The sequence below is a fragment of the Podarcis raffonei genome, chromosome 16 (genome assembly GCF_027172205.1).
Source record: "Podarcis raffonei isolate rPodRaf1 chromosome 16, rPodRaf1.pri, whole genome shotgun sequence".
NCBI lineage: Eukaryota > Metazoa > Chordata > Lepidosauria > Squamata > Lacertidae > Podarcis > Podarcis raffonei.
The window spans coordinates 24,750,337-24,774,082 of NC_070617.1; the positions used below are offsets into that span (position 1 = coordinate 24,750,337).

The 23,746-nt window shown below is 48.0% G+C and overlaps 1 protein-coding gene across 1 annotated transcript; it reads left to right on the forward strand.

Moving 5' to 3' along the window:
- The first annotated feature begins 651 nt into the window (after positions 1-651).
- On the forward strand, positions 652-23,746 carry P2RX2 (purinergic receptor P2X 2). Its single transcript, XM_053369103.1, has 12 exons — positions 652-1,043; positions 4,132-4,267; positions 6,747-6,818; positions 7,992-8,058; positions 8,715-8,808; positions 9,939-10,019; positions 10,277-10,415; positions 17,014-17,144; positions 20,450-20,540; positions 21,840-21,905; positions 21,999-22,076; positions 23,527-23,746. The coding sequence occupies exons 1-12, from the start codon at positions 913-915 to the stop codon at positions 23,629-23,631; spliced, it is 1,191 nt and encodes a 396-aa protein (XP_053225078.1). The 5' UTR covers positions 652-912; the 3' UTR covers positions 23,632-23,746.

Here is a 23,746-nt window from a genome sequence, read left to right on the forward strand (position 1 = left end):
CTCACCACGTTGCGGGAATTCGAACCGCCGACCTTCTGATCAGCAAGGCCTAGGCTCCGTGGAGTTACCTTCTGCCAAAAATCTTTCAGTATGGGACAATGAAAAAACATATGTTTTAGAGAATCATTATCCCTATTGCATCTCCAAGAGCTAGACACCTTCGATAGCCCTTTTTTTAAACAAACGTAGTGGGGGCGTAGTGTTAGAGGGGGATTTTCCACTGGTGGCAGATGACAGAAGACTGTGACACCATGAGACCGGTGTAAAACCAAACTAAATAAAGGTTTTATTTCAAAACAACAAACGGCAAAGCTTGTGGGTGTTTTTCCTGCAGGCAGAGTTCAAACTGCAGCTTTTTTCCTTTTGTAGTCACGGCCAGCTGTACCCAATCAGCCCAGAGCTCACACAAACTGTTCTTAAAGGTACAAACATGTTTCTGTGCAGAATGATTCTTTCCCAACAGTCCAATATATTCTAAATATTATTTTTTGTTGAGACTCCTCTAGTGTATGCACCACCTTCGAGAGATGGATGAGGTGCTGGCTCAGAGGCGCACTGTTGCTCTCTGGCCACAGAGGGCGCCACGGCCACAGGGATGAGAGTCTATTGTCTTGCTCCAAAGGAGCCTCCAGGCAGATGTGATTTGGTCCTTGCAAAAGGAGCAAGCAGGGAGGAGGTGGTCTCCCTGGCGTGGACCAGAATGTGGAAACTGAGGATGGGGTGGTTCTTGCTGGGACACGGTGAGCAGAGCCTGATGGAGTGAAACACTATACGGTTGCAGCAGGGAGAGCTAGATCCACATCTCACCATCACACCTCCTCAGAAGAAGACCTTAGGGGGTTTGTGCGCTGCTGTTTGCCTGGAGTCTGCCCCCATCCCCACCCCCACACTTCCAACCCTGGGGGGAAATACATGATGGGGTGCCTGGATTATTTCTGGGAGTTCTGGAACTACGAGACTCCCAAGGTGATTGTGGTGAAGAACAGGAACCTTGGGGTCATCTATAGACTTGTTCAGCTCCTCATCCTGGTCTATTTCATCTGGTAAGTCTGGGCTGTCTATGGGAAGTGTTGCAATCCGGTGATTTTTTTTTTGAGACTCAGAACTGAGCATTTGGATAGAGCTCAGTTGGTGCCAACAGTGCTCCCCCCCAAAAAATGTTTAGGGGTACTCCTCTCATTTTGACTCCAGAAAATCACAATTTGATAGTTCAAATCAGGGTAAATAAATACAGTAAATGGACAAAATTCCAAAGATTCACAAAATGTTTGGGGTATGTGTGCCCCTGCATCCCCCCCCCGAAAAAAAGCACTGGGTGCCATAACACCAAGGTTGTAGGTTTGATCCCAGCTGCATATTCTTGCATTGCAGACGATTTGGCTAGAAGATTCTCAGGGTCTTTTTGAACTCTATAGTTCTAGGATCAGAACTGAATGGGGTGGCCAGTGATGGGAAAATATATTTTCTGTTAACTTTCTTATAAATTTGGGAAGTGAGCCCTGCTGCATTTTTGGGGGGGTGGGAGGGGTGGTGACTTTTGCTTGTTTTCCTTAGTGGCTCCTATATGTGCTTTTTAACTTGTTCATCGATTATCTAGAATTAGGGGTGAGCAGTGAGGTGGGGACGTTTGCTGATGATACTAAATCGTTCAAGGTTGTTAGAAGAAAGAGAGATTGCTGAGAGCACCAAAAGGACCTCTCTCCAAACTGAGCGAACGGGCAGTAAAATGGCAAATACACTTCAGTGTCATCAAATTAAAGTCAGGGCAAAAAAACCAATAATCTTAATTTCATATAGATACTCATGGGATCTGAACTGGCAGCGACGGACCGGGGGCAAGAGTTTGGGATTGTACCAGATATCTTGGGGAATATGTCAACCTAGTGTGTGGTTTTGCTGTGAAAAGGGCAAAGCCCATGCTACAGATAATTCAGAAAGGAATCGAAAATAAAACTGTCAGTATCATAATCAGTGCTATTTTTCTAGAAATAGAGGGGCCGGAACTCACCATGAATGCCTCCCTTGTTCTCTTATACAGTGGTACCTTGGGTTACAGACGCTTCAGGTTACAAACGCTTCAGGTTACAGACTCCACAAACCCAGAAATAGTACCTCGGGTTAAGAACTTGGCTTCAGGATGAGAACAGAAATCGTGCTCTGGTGGCACGGCAGCAGTGGGAGGCCCCATTAGCTAAAGTGGTGTTTCAGGTTAAGAACAGTTTCAGGTTAAGAACGGACCTCCAGAACGAATTAAGTACGTAACCAGAGGTACCACTGTAATGGCAACGGCGCCCTCCTGAGTGGTGCTAGAATGGGATAAAAAAGCCCTGTTGATACAAATTGATGGTGTGTGACCACATTTAGAGTACAGTTCTGGTCACCACACCTCGGAAGGGCTATTGTAGAATTGGAAAAGGAGAATCAAAGAGATCAAGGTAATGATGGACTGACTACAGACAAGGAGAGGTTGTAGTGTTTGGGACTTTTTAGTTTAGAGAGCAGGCGAGTAAGTGGCCACATGGTAGAAGTTTTTAAAAATTATGCATGGCATAATCTTCTTCTTCTTCTTCATCATCATATTATTATTATTATTATTATTATTATTATTATTATTATTATTTATTAATACCCCACCCATCTGGCTGGGTTTCCCGAGCCACTCTGGGCAGCTCCCAACAGAATATTAAAAACACGATAAAACATCAAACTTTAAAAACTTCCCTAAACAGGGCTGCCTTCAGATGTCTTCTAAAAGTCAGATAGTTGTTTATTTCCTTGACATCTGATGGAGAGGATGGATAGAGAGAATCTTTCCTCCCTCTCTCAGAACACTAGAACTAGTGGACATCCCCTTTGTTGGAAGATTCTGGAGAGATAAAATGAAGTGCTTCACACAATGCATAGTTCAACTTTGGAACTCACTGCCACAGGAGGCAGCGATGGCCACCGACTGGAGGATTGGACAAATTCAGGGAGGAGAGGGCTATTGATGGCTGTTAGCAATGATGGCTATGCTCTGTCTCCACAGCTGGAGGCAGCAGTGCTTCTGAATCCCAGTTGCTGGGAACCACAGGTGGGGAAAATGTTGCTCTTATGCTCAGGTCCTCCTTGTGGGCTTTCCCCCAGGCATCTGGGCAGCCACTGTGAGAGCAGGAGGCTGGACTAGGTGGGCCAGTGACCTGACCCACCAGGCTGTCCTTATGTTGTTAATACAAGGTTTTAGTCTTTCAGGTGTTCTAGGAAAAAACTGCTCCTTTTCCCTTATGGGGTATCCAGGAGCCCGTTATAGAGTCCTTAAGCGGGTTCCCTATCGGTAGGAGAAAGTAACAGAGGCCAACCAGAGAATATTGAGAAGCAAAGCGGCTAGTAAGCCTGATCTTTATTAAACTGTTGCAACAGGGTCCCCACACACCACACACAGGAGGGAGAGAGAACCTCGAACAATGTGCAAGCCCTTATACAGTGGTACCTCTGGTTACATACGCTTCAGGTCACAGACTCCGCTAACCCAGAAATATTACCTCGGGTTAAGAACTTTGCTTCAGGATGAGAACAGAAATCGGGCAGCAGTAGCGCGGCAGCAGCGGGAGGCCCCATTAGCTAAAGTGGTGCTTCAGGTTAAGAACAGTTTCAGGTTAAGAACAGACCTCCAGAACAAATTAAGTACGTAACCAGAGGTACCACTGTATAGACTTTTGAAATTGCCCAAGACCACCCCCAAAAACATCATACATACATCATAGAAGGAGGCGGTCTACAGCAGAAATCCTGTCTGCCAGGATACCTGACAATGGTCACTGATTGCTTTACCTGGGCAGCCTGACCATTCTTGTGTGATGGTAAATACTTTAGTTCCTGAATCCAGTCCACAGGCTCACTGTATGCATATACAAATATGCCCTTAAGACAGGTAAGCAAAAGACAATGGAGAGGCTTTCCCATTTCCTTCCCCCAGAGAAATATTGGCGAGTCAAACTGGCTTCAGGATTGTTCTCCTGTACTATTTCAGACATGTGGTTTATATACTTATGTATGCGTTTGCCTTGTACGTTTATGAGCATTTATTTTATATTTGGGACCTTAGAATTCTTATAACAAAGGTGCTACAAGACTCTGCTGGTTTCTCAACAGGTACGTGTTTATCATCCAGAAGGGCTACCAGGAGAGTGAGTCGGGCCCAGAAAGCTCCGTCATCACTAAAGTGAAGGGTGTCAGTCGCTCTCAGCACAAGGTCTGGGATGTGGAGGAATATGTGAAGCCCCCAGAGGTGAGCACACAAGAGCGCCCTCTGCAGACAGGAACACACACCTGAACTCAGCTGCGGAAGAAGCACAGGGATGTCGCCTCTGGATTATGGGAGGCAAAAAGAGACAAATGGGTGTCCTCCTGTCAGGGGTACAAACTTGAATAGAATATTTTGGGGTGGGGCTGCATAATCAATCACATGACATGACACACGCACACCATTTGAATGGCAATGCCCAGTGACTTGGGGTGGCCCAGCATCCTCAACTATTATATTGGGTGTGTGTGGGGTGTGTGTGTGTGTGTGGGTGTGTGGGTGTGAAGGTACCCCAAGGAGTTGGCTCCTATGCCTCCAGATGGTTCTGGACTACAACTCCCATGATTCCTGATGTGGCCACAGGCTATGCTGGCTGGGACTGATGCATGCTGGGAAACCCAACCTCTGCAGGGCACCACAATCGTTCTCCCCGATGATAAGGTCTCCAACAATGCCATGTCATAAAAACCTGTGTTGGACTGTGGCGATCACACAGGGTCCCCGGACGTTTCACCGTCTATTGATCCCTGTGCCACCCCTTTATTTCTCGCTGCCACCACCCAGGCCCTACCTGGTACAATACTGAGTCCAGCCAGGGTTAAATTGGAACATAAACTTCTGTTTATTTATTGCAGTTTAACAAGCGTGTGGTTTCATAAATGGTATTGGTCCATTACAATCATGGGGTGCCTATCCAGACCTATAACTTCCGCTACCTGCTCTTACTCACTAAACCACCTCTCAGATATTTACTTGTCTTCCTAGCCCCTAACTGTTCCTGACTCAGCTTATTTTGCTACACTAACTCAACCTACCCACAGACTCTATCCCAATTCACTCCCACTCCAACCACCCACCCACCTCCCAACGAACTCCTTCCTTCGCCCCTCCCAGAGCTGGTTTTATAGTCCCTCTAACTCCACCCCCTGGGTTCTGATTGGGTAGCCTGTTTAACTATTTCACCTCCAGCACTCTCATATGTTAACATCACAGGGACATCGTGTAGAGCCTTTGGGGCAAAAATGGAACAAATGATCTGCCTCCAGAACCATTCTTTTTTGGAGGGGAGGTGGACTCCAGAACCCTTTTTTTGGGGGGGGAGACTCAATTATGTTTACTGGGTAACTCAAATAGGGAGAGTGCTGTGTACTTAGTGTTGGGATACTGCCAGGGAGATAAAGTCCATCTGAGCCCCCAAGCTCGGTGCTGGACGATCCATCGACCTCCCGTAGTCACGCAGTACCAGCAATTTAGCGACACTAAGCCTCAGGCTTAGTGCACACTCTAACAGCAGAATTCACACAGCAAAAAGTTGCACAGCATGAGAGCAGAACAGCACATTTACAGGTTTTATTTGGCGTAGGTCAGAACAAAGAAGGCATGACCGTCTGCTCCGACTGCTCAGGCAAAACAGCAGAAAACGAAAGGAACTTACAACATAAACATCCTGTGAGACAGGAAATACGCAGGCTGTTATACAAACATCCTGCTCCCTTTTAAGGTGGAACGGAAATATCCTAACACTTAGGTCCTGCTTGCAGGCTTTTCACTGAGGCAGGGCCAGCCCAACCATGAGGCAAGTTGAGGCGATTGCCTCAGGTGGCAGAATCCACAGGGGCAACAAATCCTAACTGTATCTTTATTCCCCCTTTGTAGATCCTCACTCACCTCTTCTTACCTGGTGGGAAAGGGACACCCATTTTGTGGTTTGCCTCAGGTTCCAAAATGTCTTGAGCCGGCCCAACACTGAAGTATCTGTTTGGTCACTGTGAGAACTGGATTATCGGCTAGAGGGACACCGCCCCCCCTTTAGCCTGATCCAGCAGCCAGGTTCTCTTCTCATGTTCTAAAAGTGCCCAGGATTCTCACGAGGCTGATTGGTTGGATGCTTTGCCCACAAACACCTTTGGTGAAGCATCATGCATACATCACAGATACATCATACATATGTCACAAACAGGGAAGGGTCATCTGGCAGAAACTGGTTCATCAGGTTTGCCTCTAAGCCTCCTTTGCCCACCACCATACACCCATCAAGTGATACAATGGAAATATTTACAAGTCCCTGGTTTTCCAGGCCAGGTAATCACACTTCTTTGTCCGGACTGAGAGCTAATCCATTCCTGGATTTTTTGCTATTTTCCATGGATGACTACCTGTCTGGCACCCATTTGCCAGGATGCCAGCAATTCTCTCTTGTGCTGGGGCTGCTGCGTATATGACCCCAGGTTTCAGGGACTATGGCTGTCTTTACTCATTTCCCAAGTTTCCCCTTGGTAACCATTCCTTTCCCTGAGTCAAATGAAATTAGAATGGTGTGGTGTCGTGCGTTATGTGGTGCTTTGAGGAGACATTGTGTGTGTGAACAAAGGGGGGTGGGTGCACACTGCGTGCTGGAGGTGCAACCCCTCCTCATCATTATAAAAATTTGTGTAACACCTCTAACTCTCCGTCTCGTCTGCAGGGAGGCAGTGTTTTCAGCATCATCACCCGCGTCCAAATCACCTCCTCACAGACTCAGAACACCTGCCCCGAGGTAGGAATTGGCTGTGCCAAATATTTCACAACCCTGATTGGCTATCCGCTTCCCGATTCCTTTATCTCAAAAGTTTGCCCGGTCATCAAAAGAGGTGCTACGAACCATCCTGTTGAGGCAGATGTTGTGGCCCAGGAACTGTGGATCTTGCTGTGCTTCTAACTGTGGGAATGTTCAGGGAGGCAGGAGAGGATATATTGCTTATTAATATCCTTCCTAACTTGCGCTAGCAAGTTTCTTTACTATGCAGAGTTTCACATCCCTCTTTTAAACGCACAGCGGATAACTGGTTGCAGGCTTGTGTAAGCCTCTCACTGTTAGGTTCCTGGTAAGTTCCCTTATATCTCTCTTAAAAGAATAAAGACACCACAATCTTGTGTAAAGTATATAAAAGTTGTTTACTCACATCAGTTCACAGTTGGATCCCTGAAGGCAGACTTAGTTACAAAGCATATACATGTGGATCTACCCCAAATGGGGATAATCCCAGTGTTGGCTGGAAGCCAACAGAGCGTCTCTAGCTAAAAAGCTGCTCTAACGACGGAGGAAGTCAAAGAGAGAGTGTGTGCAACGTGCCCTGCCCTTTTGGTACCTGGACAGGTAAGGTCACACCCACCTCTTGTTGTTGTTTAGTCATTTAGTCGTGTCCGGCTCTTCGTGACCCCATGGACCAGAGCACGCCAGGCACTCCTGTCTTCCACTGCCTCCCACAGTTTGGTCAAACTCATGCTGATAGCTTCGAGGACACTGTCCAACCATCTCGTCCTCTGCCGTCCCCTTCTCCTTGTGCCCTCAATCTTTCCCAGCTGCCTTGCCGTGGCAAAGGGGCTTGAATAACTCAGAGAAGCTATGAGCTATGCCATGCAGGGCCACCCAAGATGGACAGGTCATAGTGGAGAGTTTTGACCAAACATGATCGACCTGGAGCAGGAACCAGCAAGCCACTCCAGTATCCCTGCCAAGAAGACTCCATGGACAAAGACAACAGGCACACCACCTCTAGTCACATGCAAAGGAAGTATGTCCCAGCCAGTAGGAAACAGGAAGTTTTCGACTGGCTGAACCAAACATTCCCCCGCATGTCCACTCTAGGAAAACAAGGAATGTTGTACTTGACTGCTACTTATGTATCATATCCCTCACTAACTACTCTCTCTTGTCCGCCTTTTGTAGAACGTGAGAGCTCTGTGCCGCTCCGACAGGGACTGCCATGCAGGAGAGATGGATATGCTGGGGAATGGTGAGCAATGGGGTTGTCTCGTGACAGGAACCGGCGTGACTCAGGCTCTAAGCGAGCGAGTTGTGAAATCCCTGGCTTGGCTCTCTCCTGGGTTTTTAGCCATTTATTTCTTTTCTTGCATCTGTACTCTGCTTTTCACCTGTTGTAGAACCTTGGGTTGTTCCCAGGTCTGCATGCAATTCCCAGGTGGCCACCCATCCAGGCACTGAGCAGGTTTAGACATTCAGCAAGGTGGTGCCTCTCCAGACCATGACTTGGGACCCACAACTATAAACCTCCCAGTCTTCTGCCTTCCAGATGTTCTTGAACTACAACTCCTACTAACCCCAGCCAGCAACATCATTTGTGACTAGAACGCCTATTAACCCCAGTCAGCACAGCCATTTTGGACTACAACTCCCATCAGCTCCGGCCTCCGCAGCTGCATGACACTATGGCTGATGGGAGCACAGCTACCCTGGCTGGGGTTGCTGGGAGTTGTAGTTCAAAACATCCAGCAGTTACTAGGTTGGGGAAGGCTTTCTAGTGCAGAAACCATTCTCCCAGATGCCATCCCTCCTGGCAATATTGAGGTGACAACACCCCATCAGGCTCAAAAAATGTGGTTGTGGGGTGGCCAGCTTTCACCTGTGCCCCTGTTCTTTCATTCCTTATAGGAGAGAAGACAGGGCGCTGTATCTCCTATAACTACAGCATGAAAACCTGTGAGATTAGAGCTTGGTGCCCCGTGGAGAACGCAGCATCTGTCAGGTAAGGAGGGACATGGAGATAAACAGAGATAATAATAATAATAATAATAATAATAATAATAATAATAATAATAATAATTTATTTTTTATACTTCTCCCATCTGTCTGGGTTTCCCCAGCCACTCTGGGCAGCTCCTAACAGAATTAAAAGCACAATAAAACATCAAACATTAAAAACTTCCCTAAACGGGGCTGCCTTCAGCAGGAGCAGAGGAAGGGATGTGTGGTAGGTGCAAGCCGCCCCGGGTGTCACCACTGAGGGGGGTGACAAAATGCCAGGTGGCTCTCACCTCAGGGCCTGCAGTGCACCTGAGCCACGCATCTCTCCTGGGAGAGACATGGTGGCTTAGGCTCATGCAGGCTCTGCGCTGCCCAAAAGGTCTGCCCGCTGCCTCCCCCTAGCTGTAGGGCAGCTGAGTGGGAGGAGGCAGGCAGACTCCAGAGGTCCTGCGGTGTGCCCCACCCCTATGGGCAGCTCACCCCACCCTGGGCGTACCGCCCCAGGCACCCAAGCGGCTTCCTCCGCTGCTGGCCTTCAGATGTTTTCTGAAAGTCAAATAGTTGTTTATTTCCTTGACATCTGATGGGAGGGCGGGCGCCACTACCAAGAAGGTCCTCTGCCTGGTTCCCTGTAACTTCACTTCTTGCAGTGAGGGAACCCCAGAAGGCCCTCAGAGCTGGACCTCAGTGGCTGAACAATGGGGGTGGAGACGCTCCTTCAGGTACACTGGGCCAAGGCCGTTTAGGGCTTTAAAGGTCAGCACCAACACTTTGAATTGTGCTCAGAAATGTGTTGGGAGCCAATGTAGGTCTTTCAGGAAAAGTGGTACAGTGGTACCTCAGGTTACAGACGCTTCAGGTTACAGATGCTTCAGGTTACAGACTCTGCTAACCCAGGAATAGTACCTCGGGTTAAGAACTTTGCTTCAGGATGAGAACAGAAATCGCGCAGTGGCAGCGGGAGGCCCCATTAGCTAAAGTGGTACCTCAGGTTAAGAACAGTTTCAGGTTAGGAACGGACCTCCAGAATGAATTAAGTTCTTAAACCGAGGTACGACTGTATATGTGTATGTGTTTGTGTGTGTGATCTTTTCTACCCTGACCTTAACAGCAGACATCTTTGCTTCCTAGTGAGAACTTGTCAAAGATGGCTCCAGAGTTCACCATCCTCATCAAGAACAACATCCATTTCCCTCGCTTCCGGTTTACCAAGTAAGAGCACCAGCGCATCCAGGTAGGGTTGGTCGCCTGACCCAAGTCTTAGGCCCTTGGAGGGAAGTTCCCAAACTGGTTTCCAAAATCTTGACCTGCCTGGTGACTGCAATGCATGCAGAATGATGTCTGACGGCAGATTTGCCCTTGTGTGTCAACTTGGCTTTTTCTGATGCATTTTTGCTGTGCCAGAAAAAGTCCAGCAGCACACAGGAGGAGAGTTTTTGCTCCTGATCCTTGTTCCGTCTTCTCTCCAGAGGGAACGTCAAGGACAACGACGACAGCTACCTGAAGAGCTGCACCTTCAATGAAACCACAGGCCTCTACTGCCCCATCTTCAAGCTGGGCTTCATTGTGGAGCAAGCGGGAGAGAACTTCACCCAGCTGGCTGAAAAGGTAAAGGTCGTGTAGGAATGTAGGAAGCTGCTTTGTAGAAAGTCAGGTCCATCTGGTTCAGAACTGGCCGGCAGCCGTGTCTCTCCAGGGTTGCAGGCACGCAGTATCTCCCAAGCCTACCTAGAGGTGCTGCTGGGAATGGAACGTTGGACCTTCTGCATGCAAAGAACATGTTGTATGTACCCTGAAAGAGAAGTTAGGTTTCTAGTCCTTATGATTGTAAGAAAAATACAGTGGTACCTTGGTTCAGATCCTCAGATTTGTATTGATTTGTATTGATTTAGGTGGGCAGCTGCCCACCTGCCTCCCCCTTGGCTACATCCATAGTGGGGCTTACATGGGCCCCCCAATATTTTACAGTGGTACCTTGGTTCTCAAACGCCATGGTACTCAAACAACTTGGAACCCAAACACTGCAAACCCGGAAGTAAGTGCTCCGGTTTGCGAACTTTTTTCAGAAGCTGAATGTGCACCGTTTTGAGTGTTACACTGAGGTCTGTCTGTTTTTGCTACTTATTTGTTTTTTTGTTTTTGCGTCTCTTTTTTTTCTTTTGTTTTTGTGACTGTGTGGAACCCAGTTCAGCTACTGACTGACTGATGTGTGTGACTGCAGTACATTGTTTATTGCTTTCACTTTATGGATCAATGGTCTCATTAGATAGTAAAATTCATGTTCAATTGCTGTTTTAGGGGTTGTTTTTAAAAGTCTGGAACGGATGAATCCATTTTGCATTACTTTCTATGGGAAAGCGCGCCTTGGTTTTGGAATGCTTTGGTTTTGGAATGGGCTTCTGGAACGGATTAAGTTTGAGAGCCAAGGTACCACTGTAGTGCTGAACTAAACATGTAGATTAGTATTCAAATAGATCCCTGGTCCTTCCAATGATTCTCCAGGGTTCCAGGAGTCTTTCCTACCAGGAGATGCTGGCAGAGATTGAACCTGGGACCTTCTGCATGCCAAGCAGGTGCTCTGCCACTGAGCTACCCTTCCGCTATTGCATCAGGGGTGCCTTCTTTCCAGCCAGGCCTTCCTGGTGGAATGTTCTTTCATGAGCAAGCGGTTAGTGAAGGCCACTCGCCAGTGTGGTGTAGTGGTTAAGAGCGGTGGACTCGTAATCTGGTGAACCGGGTTTGTGTCTCCGCTCCTCCACATGCAGCTGCTGGGTGACCTTGGGCCAGTCACACTTCTCTGAAGTCCTTCAGCCCCACTCACCTCACAGAGTGTTTGTTGTGGGGGAGGAAGGGAAAGGAGAATGTTAGCCGCTTTGAGACTCCTTCGGGAAGTGATAAAGCAGGATATCAAATCCAAACTCCTCCTCCTCCTCCTCCTCCTCCTCCTCCTCCTCCTCCTCCTCCTCCTCCTCTTCTTCTTCTTCTTCTTCTTCTTCTTCTGATCTCTTTAAAAGGGAAGATGATTTTGCAGAGGAGAGATGCAGTGCTGGGGCCAGTGCTGTACATAATAACAAGGACGGCTTCGGGTTTGAGGAGACTCTTGGCAACATGCTGCTCACCTGTCATTCACCCGACGCCTTGCGCCTCCGAGCCTGGACGCTTGTATTCCGCACTGAACTTGAACAGTGCCAAATGCAGTCGAAGGAATGACTGGGAACAAACTCAAGTCATGTTGCTTTTGTCAGGTTTTGGCTCAGATCAGGAGCGCCTGAGTGGAAACGTTCTTAACAGGGCCTGCGTTGGGCAAATTTAAACATTGCTAAATGCAAGCCCCATTGCAAGTGTTGAAAACCAACAGCAAACATCGTCCCTGAATGTTGGTCATTCTGGATGAGGCTGATGGAACTCCAATGACCTCTGGAGGGCAGCAGGTTTGAAAGGATGGCTTAGACAGGGGTCAGCAAACTTTTTTTAGCAGGGGGCCAGTCCACTGACCCTCAGACCTTGTGGGGGGCCAGACTATATTTTGGAAAAGAAAAAAAATGAATGAATTCCTATGCCCCACAAATAACCCAGAGATGCATTTTAAATAAAAGGGCACATTCTACTTATGTAAAAGCACGCTGATTCCCGACCATCCATGGGCCGGATTTAGAAGGCGATTGGGCCGGATCCGCCCCCCCCCAGGCCTTAGTTTGCATACGCATGGCTTGGAACCTCTGTCTGGGTGCAGAGGAGAGAAATTCAATTCAATTCCATTCAATTCAATTCAAATTTAAGGAGCACCTGCCTAATTCACACTTCCCAAAACAATACTCAAACTGAAACAGCCGCCCTTTGAAATTTTCATACCTGCAGATTTCCCCCAAATAATGGGTGCAAAAAATTGCAAATGTTAGCTTAAATAATTCACAGAATGCAAAATGTATATATATTAAAGGTAAAGGTACCCCTGCCCGTACGGGCCAGTCTTGCCAGACTCTGGGGTTGTGCGCCCATCTCACTCAAGAGGCTGGGGGCCAGCGCTGTCCTGAGACACTTCTGGGTCACGTGGCCAGCATGACATCGCTGCTTTGGCGAGCCAGAGCCGCACACGGAAACACCGTTTACCTTCCCGCTAGTAAGCGGTCCCTATTTATCTACTTGCACCCGGGAGTGCTTTCAAACTGCTAGGTTGGCAGGCGCTGGGACCGAACAACGGGAGCGCACCCCGCCGCGGGGATTCGAACTATATATATTCTATATATATATAATATATATAATATATATCCTATATATATTAGGAGGGGGGAAATCACATTAAAACACTGATGGATTTTCATAAATCACAAATTCGTTTGGAAACATGGAGAACTGAACTGAAGTTTGGAAAAATTCTCACACTGAGAGAAACAGAAGTTGACGGATTTGCCCGTCATCGTATCTTCCGGCAACTCGGCAAGTTTGCCCCCTTCGGAAGCTCCAGCCTGATGCTTCCTGCTCCACAACCCCCGCCAACTTGTGGGATGCCCACAACCTCCCTCAGGTTGCCAATTCCGGGTAGCTGGCCGCCCTCTAATTGCCTTTCTCTTCATATCAATCAGCCCCAATCGACTCTCATCGCTCTCCTGGGATGGAGGGTATATTATCAGTTGCTTCAGTGAAGCTCATCTCTCAGCCATCCCGGCTGCTCCTAACCCCATGGGATTAGCTCTTCGGCTAGATGGACTCCACACTTATTTACCCCAGCAAGGATTTCATTGACCAGGGGAGTAATGAAGTGGGGCAGAGAGTCAGTGTGGCCTAGTGGTTAGAGTGCTGGACTATCGCCCGGGAGAGCGGGGTTCAAATCCCCACTTGGCTGTGAAGCTCTCTAGGCGCGACCTTGGGCCAGTCGTAGGCACATGAGAAGCTGCCTTATAGTGAGCCAGACCTTTGGTCCATCTAGCTCCATATTGTCTACACTGACTGGCAGCAGCTCGCCAGGATTTCAGGCAGGGGAGTCTCTCCCAACCCTACTGGAGATGCTGGGGACTGAACCTGGGACCTCCTGCATGCAAGACAGATGAGCTGTGGCCCTTTCCCAGTTGCTTGCTCTCAGCCTTGCAGGGTTGCTGTGGAGATAAAATGAGGAGGAAGAGAACCCCATATGCCACTTTGAGCTCCCTGGGGTGAAAAAGGTGGGATATAATGCAATAAACAAATGCTACCAGGGTGTGAGGGGCAGTAGATTCCGTATCAACAGGATTGAAAATGAAACTGCCAATATCCTAAGGCCACCTTACAAATCTATGGAGCAGCTGTGCTTGGAATATGGCGTGCCATTCTAGTCACCTCTCCTCAACAAGGATACTGTAGAGTTGGAGAAGTTTCTTTCTTTTTCTTTTTTGACAATATAAGAAAGAAAGAAAGAAAGAAAGAAAGAAAGAAAGAAAGAAAGAAAGAAAGAAAGAAAGTGCACCCCACCACTGAGACCATTCCATTGTTACCATCTGACCTCCCAAAATTTCAACACCTCTTCCGGTAAAAGGTAAAGGTAAAGGGACCCCTGACCATTAGGTTCAGTCGTGACCGACTCTGGGGTTGCTTTACTCATCTTGCTTTACTGGCCAAGGGAGCCGGCGTACAGCTTCTGGGTCATGTGGCCAGCATGACTAAGCCGCTTTTGGCAAACCAGAGCAGCGCACGGAAACGCTGTTTACCTTCCCGCCAGAGCGGTACCTATTTATCTACTTGCACTTTTTGGCGTGCTTTCGAACTGCTAGGTGGGCAGGAGCAGGGACCGAGCAACGGGAGCTCACTCCGTCGTGGGGATTTGAACCGCCGACCTTCTGATTGGCAAGCCCTAGGCTCTGTGGTTTAACCCACAGCGCCACCCATTTGGCCCTTTTCCGTTTTAACAGTACAAATTCTACAAACACCCTCCGTATCTCCTCAAAATCATTTCTCCGGCATATTCCCCATCTTACCTTAATGGCACATATTAATTTTTCATTAATAGCTATATCCCACACCTCTTTATACTACCTTTTTGTTTTAGAGGAAGAAGGGCCTTCTTAGTAGTGGCACCCGCCCTGTGGAACGCCCTCCTATCAGATGTCAAGGAAATAAATAACTATCTGACTTTTAGAAGACCTTTGAAGGCAACCCTGTTTAAGGAAGTTTTTAATGTGTGATGTTTTATTCTGTTTTTAATCTGTTGGGAGCTGCCCAGAGTGGCTGGGGAAACCCTGCCAGATCGGTGGGGTATTAACAACAATAACAACAACAACAACAACAATATTATTATTTTCTGCTTGCCCCTTCTACTTCCTAGCTATAATAATTCGTGCAGCTGTCAATAAATTTCGGAGCAAGTCCTTCGTAACCTGTAAACCTTCCACCCAATCGTATATTGATGATAATGCTTTTGGTCAGCTTTAACCCAGTGATTTCTGTTATCTCCTTAAACACCCTTTGCCAAAAATTGTACATATTTACACCCCACCACATGCGAACACAATTCCCTGTTTCCTGGCATCTCCTCCGACATAACACCAAATATTTCTTGTTTATTTGATTTAATCTGATTTGGAGAAGTTTCCACCAAAACGATCAGGAGCTTGGAGCAACTCCTGTGCAAGGAAAGTCTGCAGCGTTTGGGACTTTTTAGTTTAGAGAAAAGGTAAGAGGCGACACGATGGAATCTGATAAAATTACGCATGACTTGGAGAGAGCGGACAGAGAAAAGTTTCTCTCTCTCATAACACCAGAATTCGTGGACTTCCGATGAAGCTGAATGTTGGAAAATCAGGACAGATAAAAGAAAGAACTTCGCCGTGCCGCGCTGTGTTAAACTGTGGAACTCACTGCCACGGGAGGCAGCAATGGTCACCAACTTGGATGGCTTTAAAAGAGGATTGGACAAATTTGTGGAGGATAAAAGGCTCTCACCAGCTCCCAGCTACCCTGGCTGTGCACTACCTCCATTGACAGTAGCATCATGCCTTTAAATACCAGCTGCTGTGAACCGCAAAGTGGGAGGATGCTGTTCAATTTGGGTCCTGTTCCTGGGCTGCCCAAATGGGCTTCTGTTTGGCCCATGGGAGGAGAGCAGGAAGATGGAAAAAGGCAGGTCGTTGGCCTGAGCCAAGGGTACTATCATCAAATTGCATTTTATGATTCCTTTATGCAAACTTGCACCTCCACTTTCTTTTCTTTTTTTGAATTGCTTTATTGATTGTAAAGAAAGAAAAAAACAGCCAACAAAGAAAAATACCAAAGGATGATACAAGTTACCAAAAAATACATTAATTTCTTACAACACTTCTATTACGACTTCCAGTCACCCCATCGAGAGTCCCAGGTTTCTGTTGAGTAGCCCATTTTTCATTATCCCCTCAAACTTTCCCCAAATTTTTATTTTAATAAGGATTTTATGTTTATACAGGGGTCATTCTAAGCCTGCCAGAGAATTCACCTTCTTACAATGCTTTTAAAGATATTTCCTGTAAATATCCTACTCTGTAGTGAGCTTTTGATCTGTATTATCTCTAATCCTTCCTGTCATCATTGCTAATTCTGTATATTCTAATAATTTTGTCTGCCAGTCCACTTTGGTTGGGGTGGAATAGCCATTTTTTGGCTATTAAGATTCTTGCTGCCACTGTTGCATACAAGAAGATTTTCCTCACATTTTTTGGAATATTGATACCTATTATACCCAGTAGAAAGGCTTCGGATTTTTTTGCAAGAGAGATTTTAAACATCTTTTTAAGTTAATTGTACAGTGGTACCTCTGGTTGCAAACGGGATCTGTTCCGGAGGCCCGTTTGCAACATGAAAAGAACGCAACCCGCAGCGGCGCGTCTGTGCACACGCAGGTTGTGATTCGTCGCTTCTGCACATGCGTGTGACATTATTTTGCGCTTCTGGGCATGCTCGAGTGGCGAAACCCGGAAGTAACGCTTTCCGGTACTTCCGGGTCGCCACGGGACGTAACCTGAAAGAACATAACATGAAGCGGACGTAACATGAAGTATGACTGTATATCCCAAAATTCCCTTATTTTCTTGCAATTCCACCACATGTGAATCTTTGTACCCTCTCTGCATCTCCAACAAATCTACCTCCCCTTTCAAGTGGCAGTGGCGATGATGTGGGCACCACGGAGACACTCGCCAGGGTGGCCTTGTGGGTGTTTGGAAAGAGGTCCTCTCCCTTCGTTGACCCCGCTTTCCCTCGGCAGGGCGGCGTGATTGGGGTGATCATTAACTGGAATTGCAACCTGGACCTGCCGGATACGATGTGCAACCCCCGCTATTCCTTCCGCAGGCTGGACCCCAAGTGGGCCCAGGCCTCCTCTGGATACAATTACAGGTAACAACACATCCTTGTTCTGGAAGCAAAGGCTCCAGCTGTTTTGCTACCTATGGCAAAGGATGATCCCTTACTTGTGTTATAAGAAAAAGCTGTTCCTTTTCCCTTCTGGGGTATCCAAGAGCCCATATAGAGTCCTTAAGTGGGTTCCCTATCGGTAGGAGAAAATAACAGAGGCCAGCTATATTGAGAAGCAAAGCGGCTAGTAAGCCAGATCTTTATTCAAGGAAAAACAGGGTCCCCACTCACCACACGCAGGAGGGAGGAGGAACCCAGAACAATGGTGCGTAAGCCCTTATATAGACTTCTAAAATCACCCACCCTGTAGCCCAAGACTACACCCGAATACATCATACATACATCACAGTAGGAGGCAGTCTACAGCAGAAATACATCACAAGAAGTGGTCTACAGCAGAAATCCTGTCTGCCAGGATACCTGACAATGGTCTCTGATTGCATTACCTGGGCAGCCTGGCCATTCTTTTGTGATGATTAAAACTTTAATTCCTGAATCCAGGTCACAGGCTCACCCTATTCATACACAAATGTGCCCTTAAGACAGGTAAGCAAAAGACAGTGGATAGGCTTTCCCATTTCCTTCCTCCTTGCAGAGAAATATTGGAGTGTCAAACTGGCTTCAGGATTGCTCTCTTGTACTATTTCAGACATGTGGTTTATATATTTATGTATGTGTTTGCCTTGTACAGTGGTACCTCAGGTTAAGAACTTAATTCGTTCTGGAGGTCCGTTCTTAACCTGAAACTGTTCTTAACCTGAAGCACTACTTCGGCTAATGGGGCCTCCTGTTGCCGCACAATTTCTGTTCTCATCCTGAAGCAAAGTTCTTAACCTGAGGTACTATTTCTGGATTAGCAGAGTCTGTAACCTGAAGTGTCTGTAACCCGAGGTACCACTGTACATTTGTGAGCGTTTATTTTGTATCTGGGACCTTAGAATTCTTATAATACCTGTATTGTTTGTGTTGGTGGGATGTATTGGTGCATTTCAGTGGTGTGTGGTGAAACTTTTCGTAGGGCCAGAGGTGCCAGCATGCAATGGCGATTGGGGAGGGCAGAAGCTTCCTGGGCTTTGGGAAGGACACGCCAGGCCTCTGACAGGATTATGGAGCCCTGCTGCCTCCTTTCCAAAGCTGGACAGGCTTTGGGAAGATGGCAGGAGAGCTCTTGGACCCTGTCGGAGCATCATGTCTCTTCCCTAAGCCAGGCAGAAGCTTCCTGGGCTCCGGGAAGAAGGCACCAGGCTTTAATACACTAATTTACCTGGAACATTTGGGGGACTAGTCTAATCCCCCTGGTCCACTGACCAGACGCCACTGGTGCATTTGTGTGTTTGTGGTGTGGTGTGCATGGGACAAATGCATCTCCTGGCTCGCTTGTACGGAATCAAGCCTTAGTCAGAGGAATTTGCCACTCTCCAGGCACCCGGCTTGAGTTCCTTGTTGACCTCCCCGTCTGCGACTCCCGGCAAGATCAGGCGAGATCTCAATCGGCGATCCTCCTCTAACGTGAGAAGAACACACCACTCCTCCCCTGCCACCCCCAGGGAGGGGAAGGAGACAGACAGAAATGTATTTACATGCCTTTATTTCTGTCCTTCCAGCAGTACAGAGAAATGTGTCTGCACTCTCTTAACACCAACAGCAGAGAGAGAAATAACTCCTCCCATGTACTTCCAGTACAGGTCAGGTGACACTCTGAGCTAACATCCGGTGCTCAGTGGTGTGAATAGACTGTTCCTTTGTTCCCACGGAACAGTCCCAAACATCAACATCCTGTTTGGCTATCCAGCCACCTGGAGCTCGTTGCTGCATTGCTCCTTTTTCGTAACAGAGCCAACTCAAGACATTTAGCTGCCCGAAGGTGATCAGAGCAGCCTCTTGTTCCACACTGATCCGCGTAGAGATAACTCCGCAGGGCAACCCCTTAGCTGTGGAGCTGGAATTTAGTACCCAGTTTGTTCCAGTCGCCAATCAGATGCCTCCAGGATGCCCACAAGCGGCGCATGAAAGCCATAGTCCCTCCACAGTGCTGTTGCTTTCATGTGGCCACCATGCTAAACTAGGGGTCAGCAAACTTTTTCAGCAGGGGGTTGGTCCACTGTCCCTCAGACCATGTGGCAGCGTGACTATATTTTGAAAAAATAAATAAATGAATGAGAGCCAGTGTGGTGTAGGGGTTAAGAGCAGTGGACTCGTAATCTGGTGAACCGGGTTCCCTTCCCTGCTCTTCCACATGCAGCTGCTGGGTGACCTTGGGCCAGTCACACTTCTCTGAAGTCTCTCAGCCTCACTCATCTCACAGAGTGTTTGTTGTGGGGGAGGAAGGGAAAGGAGATGGTTAGCCACTTTGAGACTCTTTAGGGTAGTGATAAAGTGGGACATCAAATCCAAACTCCTCCTCCTCTTCTTCTAACCCCACAAATAACCCAGAGATGCATTTTGAATAAAAGGACACATTCTACTCATGTAAAAACATGCTGGTTCCTGGACCGTCTGCGGGCCAGATTTAGAAGGCGATTGGGCTGGATCCGGCCCCTGGGCCTTAGTTTGCCTACCCATGCGCTAAACAGATGGACCTCCCTATTCCTCCTTCAAATTTGTCTGATCCCCTTTCAAAGCCCCCCCCCCAATAGCAGCCATTCCCACATCTCTCGGCAGCCAGAGCTATGATGTAAGCAGTAGAAGGAAGAGGGGGTCATGTAACTTGAGCTGACCTGCGTGCAAGGGAGGGTTTTTCTTTTGCAAAGGGTGTTGCAGGTTCCACATCACCCAAGGCCTGGAGCCCCTCTTCCCAGCCCCGATCTGCTGAAATTAAGACACAGAGCTCTGGGGAGTGGGGGACCTTTTTCAGCTTGAGGGTCACATTCTCTTCTGGATGGGTGGGGGGAACATGCCAGGGCCAAAAGTGGGTGGAGTAGGCTCGTTTCTACATCTCCCTTTCAGTCCTTCATCCACAGAAGCAAGAGGCATGATCAGAGTTCAAAGGCGCATTCTAGTGAGGGGTGTGGCCGGGGGAGGGAAGAGTACACAAACATTCTGTGGCATCACAGGCGTTCAGCCAATGAGTGAGTGGAGCACCACTCACCATTATAATAGTGACCTTTTAAGCTCCAACGTTTTCTACCAGGCGATGTATGTTTAGGTGGGGGAAGTAAGTATTTTCTCAACAGCCTTGCTTGCTGCCAATGCAGCCATGCAGGAGGGCCAGGTTTCTCTGTGCCAAGGTTCTGGGCATTTTATGGCAGCAGCCAGCCTTGCTCACACCCCTTGCTTTTGACCCCCAGGTTTGCCAAGTACTACAAGCACAGGGGCAAGAGCACCCGCACCTTGATCAAGGCTTACGGCATCCGCATCGATGTGATTGTGCACGGGCAGGTAAGGGACAGAGATGCTTGCTATAGGAGGGACATGTTAGATTTCTGTTTATGCCACTGTGCAGTTTTTGGAGTCACAAGACTCTGTTTACATTCCAGACTGTTGGAAGTCTCACGGGAGACGGAAGTTGATGTTACTGGTTTCCTGTTTCTTTGTAGCAGTTGGTTCACTGTCTCTCACATAGAGAGGATGTATATTCTTTTCTGTCTGCGTAGTTAGAAATAAACGTAGCAATGTAGCTTATATATTTCTCGTCCTTCTGCTGCTGTATGGATACTCTGTGTAATGGGAAAGTGCCTGGAGCCTCATCAAAGGCTTACGTCGTTAATCACCGTTGGAGGACATGTCCGCGGAGGAGTAGCTCGGTCGTACGCAAGTTCCGACAAGACATGGGGCTGGGCTACCGGGATGCAGGCGCCGAGTTGCAAAAGTAGTTTTCGAAGTAGGGCTGGGGGGGGGGCTGGAGGAACTGTTTTCAGGCTAAGGGCGGCCTTCCCTTACGGGCAAGCTTCAGGAATCACATGCCAGTAGAGGTTGGGGTGAAAGGTGAGGTCGGCAGGTACAAGAGAGGTGCAACAGGTACATCTCTCTCTTACATCAGGGATGGCTGTGGTCTAAACCACGGAGCCTCTTGGGCTTGCCGATCAGAAGGTCGGCGGTTTGAATCCCCGTGACGGGGTGAGCTCCCGTTGCTCTGTCCCAGCTTCTGCCAACCTGGCAGTTTGAAAGCATGCCAATGCAAGTAGATAAATAGGTACCACTGCGGCGGGAAGGTAAACGGTGTTTCCATGCGTTCTGGTTTCTATCACTGTGCCCTGTTGCACCAGAAGTGGTTTATTCACGCTGGCCACAAGACCCGGAAAGCTGTCTGTGGACAAACGCCGGCTCCTTCAGCCTGAAAGAGAGATGAGCGCCACAACCCCATAGTTGCCTTTGACTGGACTTAACCTTTACCTTTACCGTAGACTACATTCTGCGGGAGGTTTGTGGGCACTCCTTCATGCACACCTGTCCCCCACCTGCCATCCAGGTAAGCAAGCAGCATGGCCCTGGTTCAAGGACATGTTCCAGACATGTCAAAAGCACTTGAGGTTACTATTATCATTATCATTTATTTATTTACTTTGACTAGCCAAAGCCACTACAAAAGACAAAATGCACAAAACAGAGTAGAAGCAGAATAAAATGCGTCACACAGTCAAAATAGTCATCCAAACCAGGCATACTGTCACATCAGTTAAATTCTTCAAGGTCACTGCAAGCAGGGCTAATAGTGATTCTGTCCCTTTCTCCCCTTAGGCAGGGAAGTTCAGCCTTATCCCCACAATCATTAATCTGGCCACGGCGCTGACGTCAGTGGGAGTGGTGAGTATTCTCTTGCTTCATTCAATTAAAAAATAAAATAAAAAAAGACTTTTCCTGCTCTGGTGTTGATTGATCACTCTCCTCCTCCTACAGGGCTCCTTCCTCTGCGACTGGATCTTGCTGACCTTCATGAACAAGAACGAAGTCTACAGTGCCCGGAAGTTTGACCAGGTAGCGGGGAGGGTGCCCCTGAATGGATGGAGCAGATGGGGCTCAGGCCATCCGTGATCCTAGACCCAAAATGCCCATGCTCTGTGACAAATTCCCTGGGGAGCTCTGCCAACCCTGGGCCAGTCGAGAGGGGCAGGAGTTCTCAAAGAGCGCCCCTCTCACCTTGGCAGAACTGGGGCTCTTTCTCACACCAGCTTGTTGGCCAAGCGACATTCAACGATGGGCTATCAAAATGCACCTGAATGTTGCTCAGTGCACAGAGGAAAGAGCCCTGGAGGCTGGTCCATTAGAAGGGAAATGGGGCACTGCCCCACCAACCTCAGTCCGGTCTCAGCCAGCCCCACGACCTGCCTGCCTCCTTTCTTACAACCAGTCTGGTGTCTCTGCCTGCCATTGGTTCCACTTCCTGTATTGCAAGGGGTTGGACGAGATGATACTTCAGGTCCCTTCCAACTCTGCAAATCTGATTACCCCCTTCCCCACCTATTTATATTGCACCTCTCCCTGCTCCAAAGAGCCCGAAGGCCTTTTTCATCGTTTGTGCTAAGAGTCCTCCATGCACCTAAAATGGAACAGTCCGTTCCATCATCTTGCTTTCCTGCGAGTGTAGGTCAGGCTGAACCATTGAGGGGGTGGGGTGAGCAAAGCAGTGCTTTACCCACCTCCCTGCCGACCAGTCTTCAGTCTCTAGGTGGCCTCTGGCTAGGTAGGTACTCTGATCAGTCTTGCAACTTTTATCAGAAAAAAACTGTTCCTTTTCCCTTATGGGGTATCCAAGAGCCTGTATAGAGTCCTCAAGCGGGTTCCTTATCGGTAGGAGAAAATAACAGAGGCCAACCAGAGAATATTGAGAAGCAAAGTGGCTAGTAAGCCTGATCTTTATTCAAGGAACTGTTGCAACAGGGTCCCCACTCACCACACGCAGGAGGGAGAAGCCTGAACAATGGTGCGCAAACCCTTATATAGACTTTTGAAATTGGCCACCCTGTCGCCCAAGACCATCCCTCTAAAACAGCATACATCCATCACAGAAGTAGGCAGTCTACAGCAGAAATCCTGTCTGCCAGGATACCTGAGAATGGTCACTGATTGCATTACCTGGGCAGTCTGGCCATTCTTTTGTGATGGTTAATACTTTAGTTCCTGAGTTCCAGATCACAGGCTCACCCTATTCATACACAAATACGCTCTTAAGGCAGGATTTGTAAGCAAAAAAAACGACAATGGGAAGACTTCCCCAATTTTCCTCCCTTACTGCAGAGGAATATTTGAGGTCACTCGGAGAGTCAACATGGCTTCAGGATTGTTCTCCTGTACTATTTCAGACACGTGGTTTATATACTTATGTATGTGTTCGCCTTGTACATTTATGAACATTTGATTTATATTTGAGACCTTAGGATTCTTATAACACTACTAATGGCTTGTCCTTTCTCCCACATCTGGCCAGATGCCCAAGCTCCAAGAGGGAACTCCGACGACAGACTGCAGCATCACCGATTCCTGCACGCAAGCCTCCTCGCCCGCAGACTCCAAAGCGCCCATCCATCTCTGAGGGTTCAGGAGCTCCTTTCCTGTCCCGTTTTCTCAGGATGGTCTTCTCTGCATCTGATAAAAGGCAGCTTCATTCTCCTGTGGCCCCTGGCACAATAAATCGAGTCGGTCCTGAA